Source organism: Magnolia sinica, chromosome 6, assembly GCF_029962835.1.
Source record: "Magnolia sinica isolate HGM2019 chromosome 6, MsV1, whole genome shotgun sequence".
NCBI lineage: Eukaryota > Viridiplantae > Streptophyta > Magnoliopsida > Magnoliales > Magnoliaceae > Magnolia > Magnolia sinica.
Window position 1 is genome coordinate 657,182 of NC_080578.1, and position 16,950 is coordinate 674,131.

At 39.5% G+C, this 16,950-nt stretch overlaps 1 protein-coding gene across 2 annotated transcripts; it reads right to left on the reverse strand.

Moving 5' to 3' along the window:
- Positions 1-4,153: 4,153 nt before the first annotated feature.
- Positions 4,154-16,250, reverse strand: LOC131247855 (uncharacterized). 2 transcript variants are annotated; one of them, XM_058247767.1, is made up of 5 exons: positions 15,734-16,250; positions 15,264-15,341; positions 13,790-13,880; positions 5,690-5,841; positions 4,154-4,743 (listed from the first exon to the last, which is right to left on the reverse strand). In XM_058247767.1, exons 1-5 carry the CDS (start codon positions 15,995-15,997, stop codon positions 4,366-4,368), a joined length of 963 nt encoding a protein of 320 aa, XP_058103750.1. In that variant the 5' UTR covers positions 15,998-16,250; the 3' UTR covers positions 4,154-4,365. The 2 variants fall into 2 exon arrangements, with proteins under 2 accessions (XP_058103750.1, XP_058103751.1); XM_058247768.1 differs by having other exon boundaries at positions 4,154-4,575; positions 15,734-16,239.
- Between the last annotated feature and the right edge of the window lie 700 nt (positions 16,251-16,950).

The following is a 16,950-nucleotide window of genomic DNA, read 5'->3' on the forward strand; positions in this document are numbered from 1 at the left end:
GGCCATCATAGCTAGACCACCTATTTACCTAATTGTTTACGAAGAAGAGGGAGGCATTTACGTACCCAATGAATATGCTGGAAGTGTTCCCCAATGTGAGGTTTTTCTTGAATCCACTTTAACCATCAGGTGTGTGACACACATACATGTACTAGGAGTGGGCCCCAATGTGACCTCATGGTACCAATTATCTTTTTCCATAAGGAACTATAGCACACATACATGTGGTCTACAGAGCTCAACCTCGTAGTAGGAAGCTCCCATGAGGTTGACCTCATGGTACCTTTTTCTATTGTTCACGGGTGTATGAATTTTGCTAACTCTCAAACTTTATAAACTACAGATGGGGTGAACTCTTATTCATACATACAACTATGAGCAAGCTAAGGTGTAAATATCACACTCATCAAATGATCCTAACCCTTTAAATGGGCCAATTTTGTTACAACCATATCTACATTGTTTAGAAGCCATAAATCACCTAGTTATCATTATCATATTAAAGTGTTACTTTAGAATAATAAAAAATGCATAGTGGAATTTTTCTAGTAATTATTTCAAGATTGATAGAAAATAATAAAATAAGTCTAATCATCATCTGAAAATATCTATTAGAAAGATGCCACTATATCTTATGATTCTAAAGTAACACTATGATATGACGATTATAACATGTGATATATAGCTTTTAAACATCGAACAAATGTAACATATTGGTTCATTCAAAGGGTTAGGATCATTTGATCATTTAAACAACGAACAAATGTAACATATTGGTTCATTCAAAGGGTAAGGATCATTTGATCAGCATGATTTTTACACGTTAGTGAATGAATGAATGGTTCGATTGGATATAGGTCATCACGTGTGCTGTTCCAAAGGTTCGGGTGGAGAGGTTGGCCATACCACGTGTGTGTGAGACAAATGCTCACACACTAGTTTTACATATGAGGCCCACCATGGTGTAGGCAGGACATCTCACCCATCTAACAAGGTTGTCTCACAATGAAAATGGGACACCCTGAAAGTCAGGTGGATCTAACCGTAAGGTAGGGTACATCGTACAAAAGAATGAACAACCACCCAAAAAGCTTTATATGAATATATGGGGCGCATCTAATGGTTGGACCAACCTAATTTTTGGAATACCATTTTTGTGGGGGACAACCTTGTTGCACAGGCGAGATGTCATACAAACACCAGAGAGAGAGAGAGAGAGAGAGAGTCCTGCTCACCTACGCTCACCTGCGCACCTATGCAGGTGCGCACCTTTCCACACATGTCATGAGTGGCTAATCTGAACGGTCCATGTGATGCGGAATCCCATGAAACCCTATGTGATAAATTTTCATCCTGATCTAAAATTCTGATAGGCCATAGCAAAGAGAAATGCAAATCAAAGGAGGAAATTGTTTTCATTCTTCATGGCCCATCAAAGTTTTAGATGAAAGTAAAACTTGAGCCCGGGGGATTTCATGAGGTGCTACTTCACATGAATGGTTCAAATTTTGGATCCACATCACGTATGATGGGTTCTCAAAAAAGTTCGCACCAACTCCGTGCTCCGTGCGATGCACAGGTGAGCATTTCCATATATATATATATATGAGAAAAGTTTTATGCCGTGGAGCTCATGGGAACTTCCCATGAGGTCGAGTTGTGTGGGTCCACTATGATGCGTGTCGAACATCTACCCCATCAGTCAGATGCATCATTCCATGGTGGGCATAGGGCATAAAAATCAAGTCAATCCCTGACTTGTGTGGGCCACACCACATACAAAAGCTGAGAGGGGTTTCCCTCCATTAAAACATTCGTAATCATTTGTTGGGTCCACCGCGATGTGGTTTACAAATCCAGCATATCCATTATGTGTGTCCCACTTGGATGAGGGGTTAGACCAAGTTTCAAACACATCCAAATTTCAGGTGGGCCCCATCAAGTGCCTTTATATGTTTTAGACATGTCCTCACATGGTTTTAGATGGTATGGCCCACCTGAGTTCCGTATACGGCTAATTTTTTGAGATATCCCATTATTTAAAGGGGACCCACCAAATGCACGGTGTTGATGATCGACATACATCATGGTGGGGTCCACACAGCTGGACCTCATGGGAAGTCCCTTTTCCATCAGTATGATTTAGATGTTTCTGTGGTACTTTTTTTTTTTTTTTTAGTTCTCTGTGGTAGTATGATATATGACTCTTTCGTATTTATTTTACAGTTGAAGATCAACCAAATCGAGTCATTACTCGTGCTTCAGTGGTAGATTCACGAGAGGTTCAACAGGTCGAGTATCTATTGTAGTGAAATCCCACTGGTGTGAGTGCATGAGTACACATATGGGATGTGAGTGCATGTGTAAAAATAAAAATAAAAATCAACCAAATAACCATTTAGTGCAATATACTGTCCATTTGAAGGTCATTCGACATCCACAAACATCCAATTTGTATGACTTGTGAACTATAGTTGGAAGGTCCTGATCCACTATCTACCCTGCAACATGTAGGGTGGGAGATGGGCTCCTATGTTATTTATTTTCCTCAATTATTTAATGTCCAGTGCTACTCCTAGTCGCAATGGAACAAGTGGAAAGTTCAATCAATTGATCTAGACCGTTCATTAGTTCCTACTCACACTACATAGTGACCAAGCATAAACCACACATATAAAAGTTGGACCTTTTTCTTTGTCCCCATGTGTTTTCTAAGCTATAGATGGGTTAGTTAGGATCACCAGATCAAGTTGAAAACGATGCTTGAACATGAGTAATCCATAATCGGCCCCAGCAAATGGATGTCTCAATCATGTGGGCCTTTTTCTCGATAAACAATCTTGACAGTCCATTTCAGGGTATTCGTTTGATTGTTATATTCATCCAATAGGTGTGACTTTTACATACTGACCCATTAAGTCTAGGCTGACCCTAATGGAACAGCTGAGATTGATTGATTGGATTGGTACAACTCCAACAAGATGAAGGCTTGTGACTCAACTCCATCACCTTGATCAGATCGTTGTGATATTTGGTGCCGGTGTGGTGGGCCACCATATTAACAAGAGCATGTATACGTCATGAAAGGAAGATGTTCTCTTTCGAAAGGCCTTGACAAATTAAAGAAGTAATGAGTAGAATCCCTCACCTTTTTTCACTTGTGAAAACCCCACATTTACTATGATAAACTAATAATTGCATCATTTTAGATGAGACATAATGTAATAATAGTTGTACCATTTGCTCAGCTCAACAAACTGTAGATGCTGATTACATATCTAACTCAGATAATTATATTCTAATATATATGGAATGTTTTACCTCATTACCAGACTTCTCTAAGCTGGTTGGACATATTTTCCCAACTATGCAATGCCATTTTCCTTTTATAATTTACCCAACTAATATTATTTTTAACAAAAATATTAAATAATAATAGTAACAGTCTAAATAACTGGTGTCGTCTACCTGAGATTTGAATCTGCTTCAGTTTTCGGCCCCTGACCTAAAATGAGCTGAAAAAACAGATGGACGGAGTGAATATATATACAACAAATACATAGAGGTGGGCGGCCACGGTCGCAACCTGACCGACCTCACTGAATCCACGCTTGGTAAAGATCAATTCACATGGTGGGATGTGTCTCCGCCGGCTCACCTAAGTAACCCAAGCGGCATTGAATTTGTTTAAAGAGTAATGATCTGGTGAGCAAAGTGTATGGCGACCATCCCTGCAAGTAGTTGCATTTGACTGGCTGCAGTCCACATCACCAAATTATGCCCTGTAAGGAAACTGGTGACATGATCAAATGTTTGAAATAATCCAAATCTAAGAAATTTTTTGCTGTATCACCTCCATCCATGAGCACCATCATATAAATCGTTCCAACGACAGAAACATGAGCCTATATCTAAAAAGTACCTTTAAATTACAAATGAAAGTTGAAGGGACCTTCACAAGTGTTTTCAAATTGTCCAACTACCAGCAACCCCTTTGATTATGGGACCAGGCCTACAGGCCAGGTGCCGCCATTCATCATTAGCCCTGGCCTAACCCAGACTGGACATTGAGCCCACCTTTCAAGCACATCCCAGCCATTGGGCTCCTGAATCCAATCCACCATTATATTACAAAAAGAGAAAAAAGGAAAAGTAATAATAATAACAGGTGATCCATTGCTAGGGCTGTTTGCAGCAACATTTGAATAAGGACACCAACAAATTTCAGTCCAATCCACATCCAAACAGCCACTGAAACTATTTTTTCCAAATAAGTGGGCTTTTGACTATCGGTTAAGCTTAAACAGTAAGCTACGTTGGGCCTCTTTTTTTATTTTTTCTTTTAAAATAAAAAATAAAAAAAATCTATTCATGTTCGTTAAGCTTGGATAGAAGATAGAGACAGCTGGATGCAAGAAGAACGGTAACCGAGAAGCAAAGCAAGTCTACAGTTGAGCTTATGACCACCTTCTTACTCTTCTCAAACAACCCGATCAAAAGAACCGTCACTATTACGTGACCTAGCTTCGTCTTAAGTTGCGCAATGGACTGTATTTCTAACCATTTGGGCCTTTCCTGCAAGACGCATACACTATTAGCAGCAGTGGTTATCAAAAGATCAAGTTGGCCCTTTAAATTGTGCACTGGGCCTGAACCATGGGCATCAAACTTAGGCCTGGCCTTTCTGGGTCTCAGTAGAAAAAATCGTTGAACCTGGGCTAGGGCCTCACCTAGCCCACAGACCTAAAATGAAGTACAAACCAAGAAATGATGAGCTAGGCCCAGAAACCTGACAGCTTAGCCCAACTACTAATGAGTATATTTTCATGGATTTCAAATCTCTCCTGTTTTTGCTTCATTGAGTATTTGTCAAATTCATGGATTTCTCAAATCTACATCCCCATAAATACATAGATTTTTGGGGCAAATCCAAATCCCCAGAAGACTAAAGACTGCAAATCCACAAAATGAAAGAATTCATTTAAAAGCAAGAAAAGTAATGGTTTTTTACGGGAAAATTCCTTGTGAATGCCACATTTACCAAAGAAGTACTATATGAATCAAAATACCTGGCCATGCCTTATTGTTTAAAAAACAATAATAATAAAGTAAAAAATTTTGAAGCCTACATTGTATGCGTTTGACATCCAACTGTCAAACATATACACCCATTTATGATGACCATACTAACAAAAAAAACCCTTTATGATGGGCTGCACATGAAGTTTGATATTTTCAAGTATAGTATATTATTTTGCATGGTGTGGCTCACTTTTTTATTATGAGGCATGGGGGATTATTTTTATTGGACGGGTTGGATATAATATAAATATCATATAGGCTCTACAATATTCCAAACTACCACTTTCAATGGAAAAAAAGTATACAATGGACATCATGGTATTTTTCTCTTCTAAAAAAGCACTTCCCTGGCATTTCTGTTCGTGGAGGCATTATTTGGTAAAATTGTAATTTCTAAGGAATTTTCCAACAAGTGCTCTACCATTGCCATAAATGCTCCCAAATCCAAGAATTTGTAGTTTGTTACCCAAACAGTGGACTTTGAGATTTGCCAAATCCAAATCCAATGCAAATCCATAAATTTCAATAGTTCATGGATTTATCAAATCCATAGTCTCATTTCCTTGATCCCAAACAGGGCCTACGTTAAAACTGGAATGGAACTAACCAAGAGCCTGAACAAGCCAAAGAGATTAGACCCATAGGAAGAAGTCTCCTGAAGATGTGATTGCTGATAACTCTCAATGTTGAGATTACTGATGAAGAGCTCATAAAGACCCATTCCAAAGACGAGCATCACTGTTCCTATAAGATAAATATCTGCAAGTCAAGTGTTAGAATAGGCTTTTGTGCTTTCAAGTATATTGAAATGCTTTGAGCAGGTTTAAATCGAAGCATGATTTGAGGATTAATGTACATAAATATGTTTATTTATAAATGTATAATTGCAAACATGGATTCATAACTGAGTGATTTTCTCATTCTAGGGATGATGAGGTTAAGTTAAACAGAACAAAACAAAACAAAAAAGAAGATTTGAGTTATGTATTAATCTTCATATACAATGGTGTTAGGGTGGAGGATGGTAATATGTTTATGTTGAACTTACTGTTGGATTTACTAAGATGGTTGGATGTATATGCATATTAAGCAAACGAGATCACCTCAATGGGGAGTAAGATAAAATCTCTGACCAGCATTGAGAGCACAGGATGGATAACGGCATCCATTGTCAAAGAAGATCATTTATCTACTTGAGTAAACATTTTCAGCTCACCCTTGGGACCATGTACTGCAAATGAGCCATGGCTGTTGCATTCTTTTAACGAACTCTCGGTTGTTTTATGGCATGTGCTGCTCACAGGGCGAGCTGCAACACTTGCCATTGTTGGTTTGAGGAACTGTCCGCCTGATGCAGCAGGATGTCAATATTGTGCTAATGCACCCAGTCCATTGATAAAAATAGGTCCCATGGTTCAGTGATCTAGATCATTGAACTTAATGTAAGACGTGGCACATACACATTCCTAGCATGGCTGGACCAAAAGAAGGCCAAATGGAAGTGGAACTATACTGTCAAATCTAGGCTCAGTCCTATGTAAGGAATGACACAATTGCAACTTAGATGTGTCTGGTTTAAAGAAATTCAATCCGGATAGGGAGTGTTGTGCAGAATACGTTGCATTCTACCTTTCGGTTACAGGAGAGAAGTTCGGTCGATTGAGAAAACCTTGGGTTGACCGAACCTCGCTGTGATGTTCCTAGTCGACCAAGGACTGTTTTGTTCAACAAAGAGTCTCTGATGAAAGCTCAGTCGACCAAAGGTGCGACCGACGATTTGTGCATTTTTGCGTAAGGGGTATTTAAGCCTAATTCAAAATTAGGACTTGTATTATCAAGAAAATATGAGTGCTCTCTCTAAGAAATAAGGGTTTTCGTGAGGTGAGAGGGTTTCCAAGGCTTATAAGGGGTTTTTCTCAAGGGACTAGGGTTTTCCTAAGGTTGCGCATCACAAGGAGAGATCAGGCGATCATGTAATCAAAGAATGTGAATGGTGTACTCTAAGGTTTTGATTATAGTTGAAATCTCTGTCACTTTGTGCCATGGTTTTTTTCCCGCAAGGGTTTTCCATGTAAAATATCATGTATTTTGTGGTTGATTGCTTTTGGTTTGGTTTTTGCTTTATTATATTATTCTATCTGTTGAAAAAGTCTTAAATCTGATTTTAGGTATTGGTTGACCGATCGTGGAAGCCGCTCGACTCAAAGTCCAGCGACTTGGGATTTTTGGTATCCGGGCTTCTCGACTCGTCATGGGGATGTCTCGACCGGTCGTAGGGGTCCTACGACCAGTCGTAGCCTCGGCTCGACTAGTCGTAGTTACGCAGATTCGTTTCCGAATCTGATGCAGATTGCGAAAATTTGAGTCAGTCTTTCGCAAGGTGCGAAAGGAAGTTGCCTAAACTATAAATAGGGGTCCCTAGAGCTTTTCTAGAGATTATGGAAAATAATTCTAAAGCTTTCTAAATGAATTCTAGGGAAATTAAAGGGTGTAGTAAGGGTGAGATTCGAAGTTGTTCGAATCGGGTAAGTCCTCTCTCTTGTAAGTTTCTTTTCATAGTGGATTTCTGTTGCTTTGTGCCGTGATTTTTTCTCACAAGGGTTTTCCATGTTAAAACTTTGTGTTCTTCTGTGATTGTTTGTTACTAATGAATTACTATCCGAGATCTAGATCTGTGTGATTCCGCAACACAAATCCCCAACAAGTGGTATCAGAGAAATCGTTGGGGCACAGATCTGAATCTGCAGAATTAGTAATAATGGGAAACGGCAAGTTTGATATTGAGAAGTACTTGGGCAAAAATAATTTTGAGTTATGGAAGGTTAAGATGATTAGCCTGTTAACCAAGTAAAGCGAGATTAAGGCTCTTGAGGAGCGGAAATCTACCATGAAAGATGATGAATGAGAAAACCTTGATAGCAATGCTTTAGCTTCTATCCGTTTATGTCTCACGGATGAGGTTCTCTATAATGTTTTGAGGGAGAAAACTGCGGCTAGTTTGTGGGCGAAGTTAGAGAACATCTATGCAAAGAAGTCCTCTGAAAATCGCTTACACTTGAAGCTACAGTGTTATACCTTTAAAATGGCAGAGGGTGGAGATCTAGAAGCATATATCAGCAATTTTAATAAATTGATGTGCAAATTACTGGATATGGAGGAAGTGGTCAAAGATGGGAAACAAGCATGTATATTGTTGAATTCTCTTCCTACATCATATGAGTCTTTTAGGGATACGATGTGCACCGCAAATAAAACCCTAAGTATTGACACCGTTATCTCAGCCCTTCAAGGAAAGGTTATGAGAAAGTTAAACGGTGACATGGGGGCATCTTCCGATGCACTGATTACGAGGGGCAGAGATTCTGAAAGAGGTATAGGATCTTCAAGACCTAGATCTAAATCCAAGGGCAGGGGCAAAGGAAAATTAAAGTATTGAAATTGTGGGTTGTCTGGACACATGAAGAAGGATTGTAGAAATTCTAAAACGAAGAAAGAAAATTCAGCGACTTCTTCCAAGGAGGCCAATGTGGTAACATCTGATGAAGAATCAAGTGGTGGTGATGTTCTGCTTGTTTCCATGATTGGTCACTTACACGACAATCATAAAGACGAGTGGATACTTGACACAGGGGCATCTTATCACATGACTCCTCATCGGAATTGGTTCGCCAGTTATAAGGCATGCGATGATGGATAGGTTTTTATGGGCAATGACAATGCCTGTAATGTTGTGGCTATTGGCACAGTGAGTATCATGATGTTTGATGGGATGGAGCGTACCTTAATTGATGTCAGACACATTCCTGATATGAAGAAAAGTCTGATTTCTCTCGGTGCACTCGAGGCTATAGGGTGCAAGTTCACTGGTATTGATGGTGTCCTTAAAGTTTCAAAAGAGGCGCTCGTGGTTATAAGAGCGCAGAGGCATAGAAACCTTTACAGGTTGATTGAGAGCACTTCGGCAGGTGGAGCGGCAGCAGCTATTACAGACTCCACGTCTTTACGTATGTGGCATGCTCGTCTGGGCCACATGAGCGAGCGGAGCATGAAGGTACTTTCTGATCGGTGTTTAATTCCAGTTTTTAAAAATTATGATTTAGATATATGCGAGCATTGTATATATGGTAAACAATCTAAACTGTCTTTTAAATCTAGAAAATATGTTTGTAAGGGAATGCTTGATTATGTGCACTCTAACGTATGGGGGTCATCGCCAGAAGTTTCCATTGGGGGGGTCGTCATGGTTTGTTTCATTCATTGACGACTACTCCAAGAAAGTTTGGGTTTACTTCTTGAAACGTAAATCTAAAGTTTTTACCATATTCAAGCAATGGAAGGCAATGGTAGAAAAACAATCAGGGAAAAAATAAAGGTTTTAAGGACTGACAATGGTGAAAAATTTACTTCCATTGAGTTTAATGATTATTGCAAGCATGAATGGATCATCAAGCACAACACAGTGTGCCACACGCCCGAGCAAAATGGTGTGGTTGAGCGAATGAATCGGACTCTCCTGGAGAGGGCCAGATGCATGTAAAGTAATGCTACGTTAGGCAAGAACCTATGAACTATGGCCATTAACACGGCTTGTTATTTGGTGAACTGGTCTCCTTCAATGGCAATTGAATGTAAAATCCCAGAGGAAGTATGAAGTGGTTAGAAAATCGACTACTCAGATCTACGCATATTTGGTTGTAAAGTTTACTCTCATGTAGTGTCAGTTGAGAGATAAGTTAGACCATATGGCCAAAAAGTATATCTTTGTTGGCTATGGCATTGGTGTGAAAGGTTATAGGTTATTCGACAAGGTCACACGTAAGGTCATCACTAGCCGTGACGTCAGATTCGATGAAAACTCCCTATTTCGCAAGAATGATCAAAAGGAGCAAGAGGAACCGGAAAATGTGATCGTAGACGTCCAGATTGATACAGATGATACACAGGCAGAGACAGATGCGAAGACAAAGGTACAGGGTCAGGTGGAGCATCCACCTGTGAGAAGGAACCCACCGCGTGATCGTAGGTTACCAGCAAGATACAGGGACGACTCTAATATTACATATGCCCTCATTACAGATGAGGGGAACCCGTCCACTATTCAGAAGGCTCTTGATGAGCCTGATGCAAAAAAGTGAAAGGCGGCGAAGGATGATGAGATGGACTCGTTGCACAAAAATCACACATGAGAGCCGGTGGAGTTTCCTTTGGGCCGAAAAGCGATCGGATGCAAGTGGTTATTCAAAAGGAAACAGGATAGATACAAAGCAAAGTTGGTAGCGAATGGTATGCTCAGAGAGAAGGATTCGACTTCACAAAGATATTCGCGCCGGTGCTTAAGCAGGTATCAATCAGATTCGTGTTGGCGCTGTTGCCCAATATGATTTCGAGTTAGAGCAGATGGATGTGAAGACTACATTCCTGCATGGGGAATTGGAAGAGCAGATCTACATAAAGCAACCAGAGGGCTACGAAGTTAAAGGGGCAGAGAAAAATGTTTGTAGGTTAATGAGGTCGTTGTACGGCCTGAAACAGTCACCTAGGCAGTGGTATAAAAAATTTGATTATTTCATGGTGAGTCAGAAATTTACTCAAAGTGAATACGACACTATGTCTATTACAAGACACTGAGTGATGGAAAACTCATCATCCTAGTACTGTATGTTGATGATATGTTGATCGCCTGTCATGATATGTCTGAAATCAACGTACTGAAGACTCAGTTATCAGGGACATTCGAGATAAAAGATCTAAGGGCTACAAAGAGGGTTCTCGGCATAGATATTCATAGAGACAGGAAGAGGAACAGGCTTTGGTTATCACAGGCAGAATACCTTGAAAAGGAATTGATCAAGTATGGGATGGATCAAGTAAAGCCGGTAAGCGTTCCCCACGCGACTCACTTCAAGCTTTCCTCAGAACAATGTCCTAAATCCAATGAGGAAAAGCAAGTTATGTCTCACGTGCCCTATTCGAATGCGGTTGGCAGTTTAATGCATGTCATGGTCTGTAAGAGACCGGATATTTCACAGGCAGTTGGTGTTGTGAGCAGATACATGTCAAACCCCGACAAGCAACATTGAGAGGCGGTGAAATGGCTACTTCGATATATTCGAGGTACGAAAGACTATGTCTTAACTTTTGAAAAAACAGGGACAAAGTTGGTAGGGTATGTGGATTCCGACTACGCAGGCAGTATAGATTCCAGGAAGTCTACCTCAAGATACTCGTTTGTACTAGCGAGTGGACAATCAGTTGGATGTCGAAGCTTTAGTCCGTGGTGGCTCTTTCCACGACCGAAGTAGAATATATGACAGTGACAGAAGCGTTTAAAGAAGGTGTTTGGCTCAGAGGCATGATAAATCAGTTGGAACTTCAGTAGGAGGCCGTGTCGATTAACTGTGATAACGAGAGCGCTATCAATTTGGCTAAAAATTCTGTTTATCACTCTCGTACTAAACACATTGATGTCCGTCACCACTTTATCTGACAGGTGCTCGAGGAAGGAGGCATCACATTGAAAAAGATTCACACCAGCGTGAATCCATCAGACATGCTCACCAGGTCGTTCTTACAGAGAAGTTCAAGTTCTATGCAACTTCTCTAGGCTTAACGATGGCGCAAAAGAAGGACGGAGTGTGCACGAGAAGCATTAATTGAAGGTATGATGCGATGAAGAGATAAGAGAAGAGGTCAATGAGCTACATGGTTGAAGATTGAAAACTTGGTGGAGATTGTTGAAAAAGTCTTAAATCTAATTTTGGGTGTTACTCGACCGGTCGTGGGAGCCGCTCGACTCAAAGTCTAGCGACTTGGGATTTTTGGTGTCTGGGCTGCTCGACTGGTCGTGGGGATGTCTCGACCAGTCGTAGGAGTCCTACGACCAATCGTAGCCTCGGCTCGACTAGTCGTAGTTACGCATATTCGTTTCCGAATCTGATGCGGACTGCGGAAATTTGAGTCAATCTTTCACAAGGTGCAAAAGGAAGTTACCTAAACTATAAATAGGGGTCCCTAGGGCTTTTCTAGAGATTATGGGAAATAATTCTAAAGATTTTTAAAGGAGTTCTAGGGAAATCAAAGGGTGTAGCAAGGGTGAGATTCGAGGTTGTTCGAATCGGGTAAGTCATCTCTCTTATAAGTTTCTTTTCATAGTGGATTTCTGTCGCTTTGTGCCGTAGTTTTTTCTCACAAGGGTTTTTCACTTTAAAACTTTGTGTTCTTTTGTGATTGCTTGTTACTATTGAATTGCTATCCGAGATTTAGATCTGTGTGATTCCGCAGCCCAAATCCCCAACACTATCTTCGTTTATCGTACTTTCACAAAGCGCGCAAATTAACAATAGTATTATATCTGAATTTCTAATACCTAGAGTTTGATCTGGGTTTGTTGTAGCTTGAGTTTATATCATTGTGGTGCGATAAAGAGTCAGTTCACTCCAACAGGTAGAAATTGCTGTTTGAAATACAAACTATAAATCGACCATAACTTTTTATCCGGATATCATTATGGGACACGTGACATATCAATCTATACCATAACAGGCCATCCAGGGTCAACTGATCCACTTTGTGGGTCACGTCTGTCCGTTCGCGAGAAATCAAAAACGAGATTTTATGAAAAATTTATTATTTTTAATAATGCTGATTTTTATCGTATTTCCTTATTTTTAAAGTTTTAGATTTTCATCTTTTATAGAAATTACTTGTAATCATACTAAGACTCCAATAAGGTTTATCTTGACTTTTCTATTTTTGGACTTTAGATGAGCTTTACTATTTTGGATAATTCTATTAGGGTTAGAATTTTTTTTATTTTTGGTAATTACGAATTAGGGTTTTTTCCTTTATTCATGATGTAATCGAGAAATTATAGATATTACAAATTATTCAATAAAATATTTAAGTTTTCTCTCTTATTATTTCTTGTAGATTCAAGATTTTAATCACTTGAGAAAGACGATGATCTTTCCCTCATTATTTCACTCTTCCCTATGTCAAAACTAATGAGTGCCAACATGGACAGCAAATGCCACAAACATCTCTCTCCGTTTTTTAGGTACATTGGGCTTAAACCCAAGACCTCAATGGTGAAACACAATCCGTCTATCATTCAATCATTGGAATACAGGAGATGTTTAGGAAAAAATTGGCAGAAATGGTTAGAAAAAGGCCTGTAATCAAATGGGCCGGATCTTCCAATCTGGAAATTTTAGGGACATAAAAAACTGATTCTGGTGCCCAACCATACTAATGATCTGGTTCACTAAACCATGGGCCCCAATTGTACAGACTGGACAAATCAGGACACTATTCATGACATGGTTTCTCCTTAGGCTAGATAGTGTTGGAGACAAGCCAAAATCTTGGCAACTCATCTGAATCTACTACCAAACATCAGCTAAAAGCAGAGAGTCGACACAAAAAGATTAGTAAGTTTTTTAGAATGTGGTAAAAAATGCAATCACATCGAGGGTTGATTGAAAAATCCATGTCATAGGATGAGTTCAGTCAAATTTCCACGACATTAGGCCCCATACTAACGCAACTAAAAATAGAACAGTTCATGTGCAAATGTGGAAAATTTTAAGTGATGGTAAGAGTTTAATCTTTGCAAATTAAGAGGTAGCTTTCGCCCCTCAATTTGATTATATTTACGCATTAAAATATCAGGCGTGAAATTCGAGTTACAAATAGGAAGCAGACTCACCAATTGCTTCAACCAGTATCAAGATTATCTTTCCACCTGGGCCACCCCCGGCAAAATATTCTTGGAAAGCACTCACGACATAAGTACAACCCTGCAAAAGAAACATTAGTAGCAGTATTACTTTTTTCTACACTTGATTCAACAAATGGTAAGGAATTTTTTGTTTTTGTTTTTTTTTTTTTTTTCTCTACAAAAAAATGGCTACCATCTAAAAACTCCAACAACTCGTACAAAATAACCACATTAAGTATATAATAACCACATTTTAATGCATTACTGAATCGAATTGTGTATGCTAGTCCAGTAATGTGAAAAGAATCAAAATGTCTATGTCCTTCCACTGCACTCACATGCCTTGGATCAAAGTTGCACGACTGTTATTTGAGGGTCACTTCCTCATTATGCATGCTAATTAGAAACATTATTAATTTTTTCCATTCTTCTTGATTGAATTGAAAGTGTGTAATTCAATTCACTTGTTCATCCAACCACATCCTAAAGTGTATATGCATAGCCAGCTAACATATGAAAGTCTCACTCACGCATGGAACTCTGCTCACTTGAATTACAGAGTAGCCAATTACTTCTCCACACATCATCAGAGACTGAAAAAGAGAGAATCCCACTTAACTTCTTCCATGGCTCTAACAAGTATTATGAGAATTCCAGGAATGAGTTGAAAGCTGACATCTTCCTAACAATGATCCATGAATTTGTAACTATCTGACTATTTCCATCACAAGCAAATTAACGCATCGCACATGAAAGCCAATGTATTTAATACTTAATATGGGTGCAAAATGATGGTTAGTGTGCCACTGTGCATACCATCCTTAACTAGTCAAACATACAAGAAAACACTGAATCTAAACTCAATCTATCCAAACAAGCCAAAACAAATCAAATTATAATCTATTAGCAACGACAAACCTGTCCAATAGTCTTGGCACTTATGACGCGTCCAAGCAATTCCTAATCTTACTATAGATAGCAATGGACTTAATATTTTTTCACATAATTTTCTTTTGAGTTCAATTACAATCATCGTCGTGGTCATGTTAGCCTTCTCATAGCAATGTGGGGATAGATTTTAAAGTTAGATTGGCAAACGTTCTACAGTCAGCTGCGCATCAGACATCAGCCTTCCTCTTTTACCTGAAGCTCCTTGAAACTGAGCATATGTTTGTTTCATGGGATTAGATTAATAGAGAAATGTATTCACTACACAAGAAAAATCTCACTATTATCAGTGTCCGAATACATGGACAGTGTTGTAGCCAGGTAAGTTGGGATTGAACATGCAACCTTGCAGATGTAACAGAGAGCTGTATCCATTTGATCTCAACCATACATAATAAAATTAAGTACGACTCATGCTTCTTTTTCTACTTCATTTTGTTATCCATCTAGCTATTGCAGCGCCGCATTTGATTTTTTTAGTGTGGTAAGCATACTATGATTCATCTAATCATACCTTGAGAAAACACAGAACAGATCCCACCAAAGAACCCCATACTCCGAGAAACGTCATGAATCGGCACCCATAAATGACCTACAATGTTAGAATAGAAGGATAACATCAATCACAACCATCAAGTTAATAGCGAAATAAGACCCTCCTCAGTCTTATTACAGATAGGGTGGCAAATGGCCCAGTCCAAACCACTTCTAGGCCCATGGATGTGAGCCAAACCCTCAGGCCCAACAATTTAATTGGGCTGAATCTCGGCCTGAATTTGGACCATCCTGACTTAATTTAAGGATCATGGGGCTGATGATTTGATCAGTGGACCCATTCCAGAATGAGTCCAATTGCTTAGCTTATGGGCCTTGACTTGGGTCCTTAGATACGGGCTGGACTTGTAAATGGTTGGGCCTGCCCGCGGACCATTTACCACTCCTAATTACAAATTCACACAATGTGAGGAGAAGAGAGAAGTTAACCTTCTCGACGTCCTCTTCCCAAGTAAGCAGCTTGTCGGAAGATCCTTTCTCCAACGCGCCAGACGGGAGACCCGACTCAATTGCAGAATGCGCAGAAAGAGATGCCATATTCTCAGGCCTTGAGCAGGCCGTCCTGGATATTGGAAATCTGATCTCCCGGCGCCTCCACGATATAACCGACCGATTCCCATCTAAATTCAGACTCGGGTCCATCGCGGAAATCGGGCCGCTCGTTTTCGCAACAAGTGAGCGAGGCAGTTTCATGTTGTCTTAAGAAGAGATGTTTTACAAGGCCAGACCTTATGTAGATATACCATATATAATTCCTGCAAATAATCGACGGTAGGCAGAGAAACTGAGGAAAGGAGGAATTGTCATGTCATCATATGCTGAATGTGAGTCACCGCCAAATGGAAACTACTAGAAACGAAACACGACTGCAGGAAATGCAAGAGGGGTAGACGTCTCCTGATTAGATGTGCTTTCTCTCTTTCAAGTGAAACTGCAGCCACATGAATATTCTTACGTGCCATTTTCTTATATGCTTCGTTTTTCTTCTTTTCTATCTATATATATGGAGAGGTTTTATTGGTGAAAAAACGTGTGGACAAGAATGTCAAATGGTCTGATGCTTCTACCGGGGCACATGGATCTTCATCTTGTGCATCCAGTACGGAGTAACACGAATTAGACCGTTGATATTAAGGGGCCCACTTTAGATAGGTGATTATTTAAAAATCAGACTAACTGAACTATTCTAAGCTCTGATTAATTGATGGTTTTTTTTTTTTTTGTTAAACTTTTGCCATCAAAAATTTTTCATTTGAGCCGTTGATTAAATATCCACCAGTTAAACATTTAAAATATTTTGCCAGTGTAATCTTTAGTTTATAAATTATGATCCATCTAAATAAAAGCCTATGATTTGGACTGTTTATCTTGACTTGTTTGTATGCCACGTGTACAATTCCTTCATGTCTGCCAGATTACCAAAGCTGTTCTCATAAAATAAATAGATTTTTACCGCAAAATTCCTCTAGGAATTGGTCCATACGGTGCCTCCAGCAACGGATAACGGATACTACCGACTACTGCTTTTTAAATGGAGAAACTCCATTTCATTTTTCTCTACAACAAAGTTGAAAATCACAAGTAGTGGGGCCAAGTGACCTGTATCTCACATCCAACCCATCCAGCGGAAGCACATCAACGTATTA

What these genes read in the sequence shown, in the direction of transcription:
- LOC131247855 (XM_058247767.1), bottom strand. Translation starts at nt 15,997, where the DNA reads ATGAAACTGCCTCGCTCACTTGTTGCGAAAACGAGCGGCCCGATTTCC. An exon ending in GGGAAGAGGACGTCGAGAAG is followed by an intron (nt 15,342 to 15,733) that starts GTTAACTTCTCT and finishes CTAACATTGTAG; the next exon opens with GTCATTTATGGGTGCCGATT. An exon ending in TTGGCTTGTTCAGGCTCTTG is followed by an intron (nt 4,744 to 5,689) that starts GTTAGTTCCATT and finishes ACTTCATTTTAG; the next exon opens with GTCTGTGGGCTAGGTGAGGC.